The 15,155-nt window shown below is 39.6% G+C and overlaps 1 protein-coding gene across 1 annotated transcript; it reads left to right on the top strand.

Moving 5' to 3' along the window:
* Positions 1 to 2,292: 2,292 nt before the first annotated feature.
* LOC306700387 (E3 SUMO-protein ligase ZBED1-like) lies at positions 2,293 to 4,304 on the top strand (the record flags this gene model as incomplete). The annotated part of the gene is made up of 2 exons (XM_079165396.1): positions 2,293 to 2,764; positions 2,948 to 4,304. The coding sequence occupies 2 exons, from the start codon at positions 2,293 to 2,295 to the stop codon at positions 3,973 to 3,975; spliced, it is 1,500 nt and encodes a 499-aa protein (XP_079021522.1). The 3' UTR covers positions 3,976 to 4,304.
* Between the last annotated feature and the right edge of the window lie 10,851 nt (positions 4,305 to 15,155).

Raw genomic sequence — 15,155 nt, forward strand, 5'->3', positions numbered from 1 at the left:
GTGTCTGCTGCTGTTCTGTGGTGCGCCCATGATGACGGGAGGGCAACAGGGAAACTATTGTAATCGTGCACACAGGTACATTGTTAATTTATTTACTTCTGACTAATCCCATGCCTCGTTGTGCAATAAAGCAACACAGATAGACTGTTTACTTCCTCTTTTTACATTTTTACCATCAAGTTTAGACTGTTTTATAGAACTGAAAATGTGAACCTACATTTCTTGACATTTGCTTTTATTAGCTGCCATAGACATAAAATGTAAAACAAGACAGAAACAAGAACGCCTGCTATCTGTTACTTTGCTTCTGTGCTTGGCCCTGTAATAAATGAATCAGTGAATAAACTGAGGCTCTGCAGACCTTGAAGTGTTCATGGTTGAGCAGGGTCAGTGAACTCTGAGTCCTCCCCCTCCCAGCTGTTCTCCTCCAAGAAGAGAGGTGGGCCTTCCTGGAACTCGTCCATCTCCCTGAATGTGTCTTCCAGAGTGAAGGACAGGTAAATTATGCTTAGTATTTAATACGATTGAACCAAACGTCTCTTTATTTTTCAATTGTCATTATTTATTGCTTCATGAACTACACATGCTCACTCTTCCATGACATGAAAACAACAAGTAAATACATGTGTACTACTAGGTTGCAAATTAACCCTAAACACCAAATATCAGATGAAATAATCAGCATTAAATACATCTGTATCAATAACCTAGATAATTAACAAAGGCACAGGTATATATGAATACATCTATGGTTTAAATACATGTATACTGCCATCTAGTGGTAGAGAGGGTGAACACTTTTACAGTCTACACTCTGCCTTCAGCAACAGCACAATATGTGGAATAATAACTTGTTCATCTGATTGTCAGACAAAAACAGTCGTGTTTGAACAAAATCTAATACATAGATGTTGAAGGATCACTCCAGTGATTTCCTGTATTTTTCTTAGAGCGCACAAATCCCATGAAAAGACCAAAACCAACAATGTGTTTGTGTCTGAATTGCATATGGATATCACCATAACTTTCAAGAATTTCAAAACCCTGTCTCACAGTATTATGAACAGTTATGCAGAAACCTTTAGATACCAGAGGAACCCTGAAAACAACTCTTGCACAGACAATGCTTGATAGTAGGATCATTTACTTGTTGGTCTTTGCGTAAATACCACCAGCCATGACCATTAGATCAAGTCAGGCACAAAAGAAAAAAGTCTAAAGAGGACAAAACTTCAGCCACACTTGTAGTTTACAGAACTTTATTGTGAGATCGATGCCTGCTGCTAACAAACGGTGGACAGTGGCAGCAGCTGTTCCATCTACAGGATGGTCGCTGTACCAGCTAATTCTTGCATATTAGTGAGCACAAAGGGAAATACAAAACAAATCTATGTCTTGACGACTTTAACAGTTTATTAAGGTCACTTCCTATATACAGAATTTCTCACAGATTGGCCCGAACTACTGCTGGGTGGTATACCGTCCCCGTACGATATGAATTTCTCATATACCGTCATACCGGTGCACTGTCGAATCAACAACTGTCATTCTACAACAGGTGGCAATAATAGGCCTACATTGTTCGCCACAGATGGTACTAACGTCAGAGCTAGTTGTATTAACTGTATTGAGAGGGACCCTTGATTATAACTTTAAAACACAACAATTAATAACCCACAACTAACGCTATTAAACAGGGCAAAACACCACGACACAACAGTTTGTGACACATAAACAATTTGTAATACTAATAATTGTACATTTATAAAATTACACCGCCGAACTGCATGCTGGGTACAGCTTGCCAGCTAGCTAGCACAACCTTCTATTAACAGCTTGAAGAAGCTCCGTCATTACAGTAAGGCTGCATTAAAGAACAGAAATGTGCGATGCAGGAGGAACAACGAGAGACTGGAGATGCACCGATACAATTTGTGCCCAAGAGAGGAGCTGTGTCTGCTGTTTGGAGGTTTTTCGGGTTTGAAAAATCCGACGTAGATCAAAAGACGATACATTGCAAACTTTGCCGAGCCGCTGTCGCTGCCTCTGGTGGCAACACTAGCAATTTATTTCATCACCTCACCCGAAAGCATGTGTTGGAATACGAAGAGTGTATGCGGTTACGGTCGTCAGATTTGAGGCCGTCAACCAGTAATATCAGTGCGAGTGAATCAGTGAAGCCAAAGGGTTAGACATCCCTTCACGAGGCATTTGCTCGAGGCACTGCTTATGACAAAAAAGCAAGTGGTGGCGTGACATTACAGACGTTATTAGATCCACCTCTGTAAGGACATGGTCCCGCTACAGAAAGTCGATAAAGACGGGTTCAGAGCAATGGTTAAAACTCTGGATCCAAGGTATGTGTTACCGGGGCGAAAGTACTTCAGCCAAACTGCGATCCCAAATTTATACGAGCAACACCGAAGCAAGCTGGACGCGGAGCTACGTACAGTCGCCTACTTTTCCACAACAGCGGACCTGTGGTCAAGTCGCACAATGGAGCCATACCTCAGCATTACGGTGCACTTCATCAGTGATGACTGGGAGTTGCGCAACCACTGTTTGCAAACGTCGTATTTCCCGGACGACCACACCGGATTGATAATTGCACAAGGCTTGAGAGAGGCGCTTGATTCCTGGAGACTGAAAGAGGAGAGGCAGGTGGCCTTAACAACTGACAGTGGAGCAAACATCGTGAAGGCAGTCCAGCTGAATGATTGGAGAAGACTCCAATGCTTTGGACACAGGCTTCACCTTGCCATAGGTAAATATGAATATTTGTATTAATTAAACAATTAGTTTTTTTGAAGGAATTATATTATTAATAGCCTAAAAGTAGTAAATATTTAAAATGGTGTGATTTTTTCAAAAATGGATGGTGTTTTTATTAACGTTTGAATTAGCAGAATATAATATTTCTTAAACATTGTGTTTGTTGGTTTTACAGAGAGAAGTGTAAAAGATGCCCGCATAGAACTTGCAGTCGGTGTGTGCAAACAAATTGTTGCTGCCTTCTCGTACTCCTGGAAGAGGAAGAGGGACCTGGCCATTGCTCAGGCTGAACTTGGCCTGCCAAAGCACCAGCTCAAAACAGAGATGCCTACTAGGTGGGGATTGCGACAAAAGATGATCGAAAGAGTGACTGAACAGGAGAGAGCGATAAATCAGGTGTTGAAAGCTGACAAGAAAACAAGGCACTTGGTGCCCAGCTGGCAGGACATGGATGTGCTGGAGCCAGTAAACAAGGTGTTGAGCCCACTTCAGGAGTTCACAGATGCCTTGTCTGGTGAACGCTATGTTAGTGTCTCATACCTCAAGCCAGTACTCCATCTCTTCAATGAAACCATTCTTGCTGAGGGAGAAAATGACACTCAACTGACCAAGGACATGAAGACAACCATTCTAACCTACTTGAATGAAAAGTACTCAGATCCTGGCACAGATGACCTGCTAGACATGGCTTCGCTTCTTGATCCCCGCTTCAAAACTACCTACATCAAGATTGAAAAGGTTGATGAAATCAAAGCTAGAGCAGTAGATGAGATCAAGTCACTGCTGACAGAGCAACAGGCAGACACCACTGGCACTTCATCAGCTCTCCCAAAGGCTGTAGCAGCAGCAGCTGAACCTGAGGTCAAAAGAAAAAAGAGTTTGGCCAGCTTTTTCAAAAAGCAGGGCAGCAGCACAGCTCAGAGCAGAGCAACTCTCTCAGACGAGGAGATCAAAGTGGAGCTGAGAAGCTACCTGAAGGCCGTGGAAGTCGACAGTGACACTGACCCATTGGAGTGGTGGAAATGCCACCAGGTAAATTTCCCTCGTGTAGCAAAGCTAGCCAGGAAGTATCTGTGCATTCCTGCCACCATTGCCCCATCTGAGAGAGCTTTCAGCACCGGTGGGAACATTGTCACCTGCCACAGGTCCGCACTGAAACCAGATGCTGTGGACAGGCTGGTTTTCCTGGCACAGAATTTGTAATGTCTCGATTACCTGTATTTTTGTTCTAAAACCTGTATCTGTAAGGGTCAGGTAATGTTCATAATGGTTCCTGTATGTACCAAGAAAAGAAAAGCAAGCGCAATATAGCCCTTTGAATACTTAAGGAGACTTTTTTCGAATAAAAAAAATAAATTATTATTTCTTTTATTTATTTCTTTATGAAAAGTCCATTCTACGACATTCGGAACCGAGCCTCGGAACCGAACGGAGACCTTTTGGGCTTGCTCGGATCCAAGATTAATGTGTGACCACTTTTGTGTTTTTATGTTTTTAGTGTATAGCTTTTATATATGATGATTTTAATGTAAAGTGTCTTTGAGTATCATGAAAAGCGCTGTATAAATAAAATGTACACTACCGTTCAAAAGTTTGGGGTCACTTAGAAATGTCCTTATTTCTCAAAGAAAAGCACTGTTTCATTCAATTAAGATAGCATTAAATTAATCAGAAATACACTCTATACATTGTTAATGTGGTTAATGACTATTCTAGGTGGAAACGTCTGGTTTTTAATGAAATATCTACATAGGTGTATAGAGGCCCATTTCCAGCAACTATCACTCCAGTGTTCTAATCGCCTTAGAAGACTAATTGATGATTAGAAAACCCTTGTGCAAATATGTTAGAACAGCTGAAAACAGTTATGCTAAATGCTAATGATAAAACTGGCCTTCCTTTGAGCTAGTTGAGTATCTGGAGCATCACATTTGTGGGTTCGATTATACTCTCAACATGGCCAGAAAAAGAGAAATTTCATGTGAAACTCGCCAGTCTATTCTTGTTCTTAGAAATGAAGCTATTCCATGCGAGAAATTGCGAAGAAACTGAAAATTGACATGAAATTGTCTGGGTGACCCCAAACTTTTGGCCGGTAGTGTATTATTATTATTAAAGAAAAAAATATAAATTAAAATGAATTAAAAGTTAGACTTGATAATAAAAATATCCCCACAGTCGAAATTATGAGATAGAAAGTCGAAGTTATGAGATAGAAAGTCAAAATTATGAGATACTTAAACACACAGTCATAGAAGCAGCTCTTTGGCTGGTTACCCTACATTTGAAATGGAAATGTATTGTGAGTACATTGAAGACGACTTTAAACGTGGCTTTACAACACATGAAATACTTCACGTGGGATTGTGCAAACACACCCTTGAAAGGATTTTAAGCTTTGAACAAAGTTATTATAATAACTTGTGTTTGATATTTGTCTTTGCAATTTTCTTTAAAAGTTTGATCGAGTAATGTGGGTTTCTTAACCCTAAATTAAAAGGATTTAAGTTATAATAACAGAAATGTGCTTAAATATATTTTTACATTTATATAACTACATGTACAATATTGAATAAACAATAATCAAATGCAGAGACAGTTATTTACCAATATGTTAGGAGTAGTTACATTTACACGGTCTTACATTTACAACCGGCCCTTTGAGGTGATGCCCCATGATGCTGATGTGGCCCAGAGTGAAAGTGAGTTTGAGACCCCTGCTGTAAAGGGTCGAAAGAAACATCTGTTTGTATCGTGCCGACTCCTGACAGTTCAACCTGACTTGCTTCTACACTGAAAGACTCTGACACCGCCAACTTCAGGATGTGTTTAACTATGAGATAATCTGTCAAGTCATCATATGTCACATGCAACAATAAACGCAACAAAAAAAACAACCACATGACTACATTTGGCTAGGTGTGGTTTTCCCAAGACAATCCCACCGTGACGCCTCCTCCTTTTGTGCAGCTGTTATGACAGGGCAATTATCTCTTATCATCCATATAATACTGACACTGTTGCCAGCCCACACTATTATACATGTAACACAACTATTGGATTAGCTCATGACCTAGTGTACACAAGCAGTGGCCTTACCCATCTCCACCTTTAGTACATGTTAGCTTTACAGGCAGTCGGCTCACACCATGCGTGAAGATGATATCGAGCAAAAACAACAACAAACATAAAGGAAACCGCTTTTTGAAACAGGAGAGAGGATGACAGAAGGAACTCAGGCAGGGCCAAAGATTCACAAGGGGACGTTTTGGTGTTAGTCGGGTGAAATTGCCGTGGTGATTAATTTAATGAGGTATGTGATTGACAGGGACGTTAGAAAACGTACCCCCGAATCTTGAATACAAAGTGTTGAAATGTGCCGCCTATGAAAATGCTTTCAGAGAAGACATTATGCTGTTCCTGGGCTAAAATACTTGAGTCATTTAATTTGATCAATGTCATTTAAGGTGAGTTATCTACAATATGTGACGATACATTCCCTTAAGCAGAGCAAAGGCCTGGTCCAAAAGCAGAGAGGTCGAAGCCTAGAGTGCAATAACAGACATAAGAAATACAACAAGGTCAATTCCTGTGTTAGCGGTCAAGTACGGTTACTTTTGCATCTTATTATCATGTCATCTATAATGCAGACTAATAAAGAAGCAATTATTTCGTCTTCTGTGTGGAAAAAAGAGTTTGAGTCAGCTTGAAATAGAATGCATGAAATTCTATGTCATCTTTGTATGACTGATGTGTGTTTTATAAAATAAACACTGCAAGACAACAAGAGAGGACAGAGGATGGGAGGACGAGGGACGAGCATGACAGCTTGACAATTTGAAGACATGACTTTTGTTGTCTGAGTGACACGATCAAACCCATCACCTCAGGCCGCGGCCGCTCCCAAGCTCGCCTTTATTTCAATAACCAGACCACACAACAAACACAAGCCCACCAATATTCAATATGCTTTTCTTTTCAAGCAGAACTGAACGGCGGCGTGTGATTGTATCTCTCTATATTTCTATGTTTCTGTCTCTGCCCCACACTCCCACTTCGTATATAAATGTCCCTCCATCCTTCCCAGAGTAACACTCTCACGGTCTGCTGCAGGTACAGTATGGATGCCTCTGGTGATAATAGTGGTGGTTGGGGTATTTCAACAGGGGATTACAGTATGACATTGGATTTTGGCTCATTTACTGAGAATCTTTAGGTTTATGAAGTAAATGTTCATAGTATATTGTACAACGAATACTTATAATTTAAAGGGGCGAGGGCTCTCAAACGCTTTATCCTTCTTCCCGTTCATCCTCGTTGCGTGTTGTTGCGTCTTGACTGTAGTTTCAACATGGCACAACACCGCTCCGCGATGCTTTCCTCTCAGCAGTAGTGTTGGGCTAACTTTACTTTGCCAAGATTCAGCAAGCTCCGAGTACAACAAAATTAAAAGAAAAAAGTTGCATTCCAAGGTAAAGCGACACGAACAAAAACGTTAGCTTCATGAGATGTTAATGCAGTGGTGGGCCGTCAGGGCCTGCAAAGCCTTCTCTGCTGGCCTAAACAGAATCACAAAGTTATAGCTATTTTATAATTTAATATTTTTTCTTAAATACACTAAATGTATCATAATTTATAAAAATATTTTTCCCATTATCTTATTTTCTCATTGCACAGCTACTGTGTTCCTCAGTTGCTCTGCTTCCAGTGCAGCTTGTTTTAAGTAGAGCTTTTATCCAATCAGATTTCACCTCTGTGTCTCTAGGTAAGAAGAGAGGCCCGAGGCCTGCAGACTCACCAGTGCCTCCATGTTGAGTTTAAGTGAATGGGGACGATATTGTTGATTGGCATAGTCTTCAACCAATCAGATCTTTAGTTTAACATTCTTTGACGCGCCAGAGCGGCCTGCAGGCCTACAACTACGTCAGCATTAGCAGCAGCGATGCAGTGAGATTATTATGTGCTGTGATTGGTCAGTGGGCGAGCACGTGACTATTTTGAAACGAAATTTACAGCAGAGGCTTAGACGGAGTAGTAAGACGAGTTCAAATTGAAAGATACATGAAATTATGATATTTTTTGCACTTTGCTTGGTGTAGATTTTTTTTAAATTTTACCTAGCTTTGTTTTTTAACACTCAATGGCTGAAACTGGAAGATAAACGGATTTGTGAGTTGGGATTTAACTGTGGGATTAAACTCTTTGTCAACAAAGAAAAGAAGCTGTGATCAGCATTTGGTAAGTCAACTAGTTTGTTTTTTTACATCTAATATCTGAATGGCCCTCGAGTGTGTAGCAGAATGCGTGTTACTGCTGTTGTTTTTCCGTTAAGCTAGTTAGCCTAGCCTCCCAGAACACCTGCGGAGCCTCAGCTGTTTTTTTTCCGGTTCAGAGGTCACACTGACCGCTGTCTCCTAGTGAGCGCAGAAAACATTATATTTCCTACAATTTAAGCTTCTGCATTTTCCAAATGCACTAGTATTATTCAAACGTTTTGTTCGGTTTGAAAGCTTCGTACCGAACGGTTTAATACAAATATGTAACGTTATATAGTTACAGCCCAAGAAACGAATAATAACCGTAGCTGTGGCGCCATCATCTGGTTATAAGGTGGTAATTCAGCAGTGAAGGCCCAGGTATGAAATGCACGGCCCGCCACTGCGTTAGCAGAATAACGAGGCTCGCAGACAAATTTAAAAACCGGCACTGTAACTATACTAACGTCCGACCCTCTGTAATGACTGCTTTATATTCGGGTCGTTTCACCCGGAGATTGCTGTACGGTGTTTTAATTGCAAACACAATGGACGTATCCATAAATATAAGTCGGCCATGACAAGCAGTCGATAGTACAAAACAGATAATGTCCAAATAATGAGTGCTGCGGTCGCCGTGGATCAAAACATCCAAATATCCCCTCACTATCCGGCTGCTGATGGAATTGTGTTCGCTGCTCCAGTGAGTGCAGCCATTTTGTTAGTAACCTTTGACCTCCCGAGTAAAATAAATTACAACAAATACTTTTTTGTATATCAAGAGGCAACCGCCAAAATGTACAGCACACATACGACAGTCAATATATGTGTAGCTACACTGGTCCGGCAAAAATGGAGACGCTTCGTACTGATGTCTTTGATGAACTTTATTTGCCGCGTTCTCTCTCTCTCCACCTCAGACACCGTGAAAACTATAACCAAAACATAAACATTTTCAACATTTGCTAGCACATATCAGCATATTAATAATGACATAAACTGCAAAGTGCAATCTCAAAAAATGCAACACCTGTAAACGTAAAGGCAGTTCAACAACAATACACACAAATATATGTTCAAATTAACACTTTACCGTGTGCGCCTCTTGGATCTAAAAACAGCATTTTATAACACATACTTACAGCTGATATTCCCATTTGTTTGAAACACTAAGATGTATCTTTGGTAATGACACTTTTGCAATCTCATAGAAGAATAAACAGTAAATTGCCTGACTAGTGTGATGGCGCTGCCTTAGCTGGCCAAGAATTGTACAAAACAACTATTGTGCCATATTACTTTGTTTATAAAACAACTTCACAAAGTATAGTGAATGAAGATCATTTTGAAGAAAGATGAATTATTAGCAGCATGTTAAAAAATCAAAGAAGAATCATACTTAAATATTTTTCAGGATAAACACACCAAATAAAAAAGCACGCCAAACGTCATCGACAACTTAAAGTACGAAGACTACATCTTACAAACAGCAGTCCATCCCATTTATAGAAGGATTTTAGGCTGGACAATGAGACAGACGCAGTAACCCTCGGAATTAGTTACATGACATTTGCCAGTTTCTGTTGTTCATCAGACGGTAACACTTTACATTTGAATGTAGTACGCAGCTACAAGAACATTTTAAGTTCACACAAATGTTACGTTTTTGTCAACAATTCTAACTCATAACAAATAGACATATTTGATATTATTACAACTGTGTTATACTGTCCTCCTGGTTCTACTTTTGTCAGTAATTATCTGCTTACACAGCTCCACCTTCTCAAGAATTTCTTCCTCTGGACGCTCAAGTTAAAATGCTTTGTATTTCTAACCATATATTTTAACCGGATGAAGGATTATAGTCATGAAACATCTGGATCCTCCAGGAAGTCCTTTTGTCCGCTGAACAGCGCTGGAGAAACGTAAGTAAAGTTAATATAATCTGAGAAACATTTGATTTTCATGAGTTGTATTTAATCGTCGTCAGGGATAAGGGACAACTTACTTTCCTTGAGGTCATCATCACTGACATTGACATGGGAATTTGTGTATTTGGTTGTCTGCACTCTTTGTGGGTTTTGATTGCCTATTTATCTAACAACTCTGGTAATTTGATGCAGATATGAAGCTTTGTGTGGGTATGAAGAAAAAGTTATGATTTGGGCTGTTTTTGGGGCTGGAAACTGGAATTCTGAACTGGCAACACTGTTGCCGGGTACTTTACAAAGGAAGGATTGAGCCTCATAGATGAAAGACACACTTTCTCTTCGGCACAACAGCTAACAGCCAGAAAGAGCAGCAAGCATCATAGCAACAGCCTTGAGAGTGAAACATTGACTTGGTGCATTGTTTTCTGTATTTACATTTGGTTAGGTAATAATGAGTACGACTCATTATCACTCATTTGTATTATTCTTGTTTTTATTAAATATGTCCTTGTTAATATGTGATTAAAAACATTTGATGTCCTTTATCTTAATAAAGAATATTAAATTTAACTTTCAATTTCAATTTTCAATTATTTCAAACATTTAACAACAACAGCGCGAACCCTATAACTGTATTAAAGTGATTCAAATTAAGACAACTTTATTGACAACAGAACATTCTATTTTCTCTATTACTAACATTACCTTGTTACTGTAGAGGGTCGAAAGAAACATCTGTTTGTATCGTGCCGACTCCTGACAGTTCAACCTGACTTGCTTCTACACTGAAAGACTCTGACACCGCCAACTTCAGGATGTGTTCAACTATGAGATAATCTGTCAAGTCATCATGACTATGTCACATGCAACAATAAACGCAACAAAAAAAACGACCACATGACTACATTTGGCTAGGTGTGGTTTTCCCAAGACAATCCCACCGTGATCCTTCTTTTGTGCAGCTGTTATGACAGGGCAATTATCTCTTATCATCCATATAATACTGACACTGTTGCCAGCCCACACTATTATACATGTAACACAACTATTGGATTAGCTCATGACCTAGTGTACACAAGCAGTGGCCTTACCCATCTCCACCTTTAGTACATGTTAGCTTTACAGGCAGTCGGCTCACACCATGCGTGAAGATGATATCGAGCAAAAACAACAATAAACATAAAGGAAACCGCTTTTTGAAACAGGAGAGAGGATGACAGAAGGAACTCAGGCAGGGCCAGAGATTCACAAGGGGACGTTTTGGTGTTAGTCGGGTGAAATTGCCGTGGTGATTAATTTAATGAGGTATGTGATTGACAGGGAAGTTAGAAAACGTACCCCCAAATCTTGAATACAAAGTGTTGAAATGTGCCGCCTATGAAAATGCTTTCAGAGAAGACATTATGCTGTTCCTGGGCTAAAATACTTGAGTCATTTAATTTGATCAATGTCATTTAAGGTGAGTTATCTACAATATGTGACGATACATTCCCTTAAGCAGAGCAAAGGCCTGGTCCAAAAGCAGAGAGGTCGAAGCCTAGAGTGCAATAACAGACATAAGAAATACAACAAGGTCAATTCCTGTGTTAGCGGTCAAGTACGGTTACTTTTGCATCTTATTATCATGTCATCTATAATGCAGACTAATAAAGAAGCGATTATTTCGTCTTCTGTGTGGAAAAAAGAGTTTGAGTCAGCTTGAAATAGAATGCATGAAATTCTATGTCATCTTTGTATGACTGATGTGTGTTTTATAAAATAAACACTGCAAGACATCAAGAGAGGACAGAGGATGGGAGGACGAGGGACTAGCATGACAGCTTGACAATTTGAAGACATGACTTTTGTTGTCTGAGTGACACGATCAAACCCATCACCTCAGGCTGCGGCCGCTCCCAAGCTCGCCTTTATTTCAATAACCAGCCCACACAACAAACACAAGCCCACCAATATTCAATATGCTTTTCTTTTCAAGCAGAACTGAACGGCGGCGTGTGATTGTATCTCTCTATATTTCTATGTTTCTGTCTCTGCCCTACACTCCCACTTCGTCATTTTCCAAATGCACTAGTATTATTCAAACGTTTTGTTCGGTTTGAAAGCTTCGTACCGAACGGTTTAATACAAATATGTAACGTTATATAGTTACAGCCCAAGAAACGAATAATAACCGTAGCTGTGGCGCCATCATCTGGTTATAAGGTGGTAATTCAGCAGTGAAGGCCCAGGTATGAAATGCACGGCCCGCCACTGCGTTAGCAGAATAACGAGGCTCGCAGACAAATTTAAAAACCGGCACTGTAACTATACTAACGTCCGACCCTCTGTAATGACTGCTTTATATTCGGGTCGTTTCACCCGGAGATTGCTGTACGGTGTTTTAATTGCAAACACAATGGACGTATCCATAAATATAAGTCGGCCATGACAAGCAGTCGATAGTACAAAACAGATAATGTCCAAATAATGATTGCTGCGGTCGCCGTGGATCAAAACATCCAAATATCCCCTCACTATCCGGCTGCTGATGGAATTGTGTTCGCTGCTCCAGTGAGTGCAGCCATTTTGTTAGTAACCTTTGACCTCCCGAGTAAAATAAATTACAACAAATACTTTTTTGTATATCAAGAGGCAACCGCCAAAATGTACAGCACACATACGACAGTCAATATATGTGTAGCTACACTGGTCCGGCAAAAATGGAGACGCTTCGTACTGATGTCTTTGATGAACTTTATTTGCCGCGTTCTCTCTCTCTCCACCTCAGACACCGTGAAAACTATAACCAAAACATAAACATTTTCAACATTTGCTAGCACATATCAGCATATTAATAATGACATAAACTGCAAAGTGCAATCTCAAAAAATGCAACACCTGTAAACGTAAAGGCAGTTCAACAACAATACACACAAATATATGTTCAAATTAACACTTTACCGTGTGCGCCTCTTGGATCTGAAAACAGCATTTTATAACACATACTTACAGCTGATATTCCCATTTGTTTGAAACACTAAGATGTATCTTTGGTAATGACACTTTTGCAATCTCATTGAAGAATAAACAGTAAATTGCCTGACTAGTGTGATGGCGCTGCCTTAGCTGGCCAAGAATTGTACAAAACAACTATTGTGCCATATTACTTTGTTTATAAAACAACTTCACAAAGTATAGTGAATGAAGATCATTTTGAAGAAAGATGAATTATTAGCAGCATGTTAAAAAATCAAAGAAGAATCATACTTAAATATTTTTCAGGATAAACACACCAAATAAAAAAGCACGCCAAACGTCATCGACAACTTAAAGTACGAAGACTCCATCTTACAAACAGCAGTCCATCCCATTTATAGAAGGATTTTAGGCTGGACAATGAGACAGACGCAGTAACCCTCGGAATTAGTTACATGACATTTGCCAGTTTCTGTTGTTCATAAGACGGTAACACTTTACATTTGAATGTAGTACGCAGCTACAAGAACATTTTAAGTTCACACAAATGTTACGTTTTTGTCAACAATTCTAACTCATAACAAATAGACATATTTGATATTATTACAACTGTGTTATACTGTCCTCCTGGTTCTACTATTGTCAGTAATTATCTGCTTACACAGCTCCACCTTCTCAAGAATTTCTTCCTCTGGACGCTCAAGTTAAAATGCTTTGTATTTCTAACCATATATTTTAACCGGATGAAGGATTATAGTCATGAAACATCTGGATCCTCCAGGAAGTCCTTTTGTCCGCTGAACAGCGCTGGAGAAACGTAAGTAAAGTTAATATAATCTGAGAAACATTTGATTTTCATGAGTTGTATTTAATCGTCGTCAGGGATAAGGGACGACTTACTTTCCTTGAGGTCATCATCACTGACATTGACATGGGAATTTGTGTATTTGGTTGTCTGCACTCTTTGTGGGTTTTGATTGCCTATTTATCTAACAACTCTGGTAATTTGATGCAGATATGAAGCTTTGTGTGGGTATGAAGAAAAAGTTATGATTTGGGCTGTTTTTGGGGCTGGAAACTGGAATTCTGAACTGGCAACACTGTTGCCGGGTACTTTACAAAGGAAGGATTGAGCCTCATGGATGAAAGACACACTTTCTCTTCGGCACAACAGCTAACAGCCAGAAAGAGCAGCAAGCATCATAAAAACAGCCTTGAGAGTGAAACATTGACTTGGTGCATTGTTTTCTGTATTTACATTTGGTTAGGTAATAATGAGTGCGACTCATTATCACTCATTTGTATTATTCTTGTTTTTATTAAATATGTCCTTGTTAATATGTGATTAAAAACATTTGATGTCCTTTATCTTAATAAAGAATATTAAATTTAACTTTCAATTTCAATTTTCAATTATTTCAAACATTTAACAACAACAGTGCGAACCCTATAACTGTATTAAAGTGATTCAAATTAAGACAACTTTATTGACAACAGAACATTTTATTTTCTCTATTACTAACATTACCTTGTTACTGTAGAGGGTCGAAAGAAACATCTGTTTGTATCGTGCCGACTCCTGACAGTTCAACGTGACTTGCTTCTACACTGAAAGACTCTGACACCGCCAACTTCAGGATGTGTTCAACTATGAGATAATCTGTCAAATCATCATGACTATGTCACATGCAACAATAAACGCAACAAAAAAAACGACCACATGACTACATTTGGCTAGGTGTGGTTTTCCCAAGACAATCCCACCGTGATCCTTCTTTTGTGCAGCTGTTATGACAGGGCAATTATTTCTTATCATCCATATAATACTGACACTGTTGCCAGCCCACACTATTATACATGTAACACAACTATTGGATTAGCTCATGACCTAGTGTACACAAGCAGTGGCCTTACCCATCTCCACCTTTAGTACATGTTAGCTTTACAGGCAGTCGGCTCACACTATGCGTGAAGATGATATCGAGCAAAAACAACAACAAACATAAAGGAAACCGCTTTTTGAAACAGGAGAGAGGATGACAGAAGGAACTCAGGCAGGGCCAGAGATTCACAAGGGGACGTTTTGGTGTTAGTCGGGTGAAATTGCCGTGGTGATTAATTTAATGAGGTATGTGATTGACAGGGACGTTAGAAAACGTACCCCCGAATCTTGAATACAAAGTGTTGAAATGTGCCGCCTATGAAAATGCTTTCAGAGAAGACATTATGCTGTTCCTGGGCT

This window comes from Pholis gunnellus (genome assembly GCF_910591455.1).
Source record: "Pholis gunnellus genome assembly, chromosome: 8".
In the NCBI taxonomy this organism is placed as follows: Eukaryota; Metazoa; Chordata; class Actinopteri; order Perciformes; family Pholidae; genus Pholis; species Pholis gunnellus.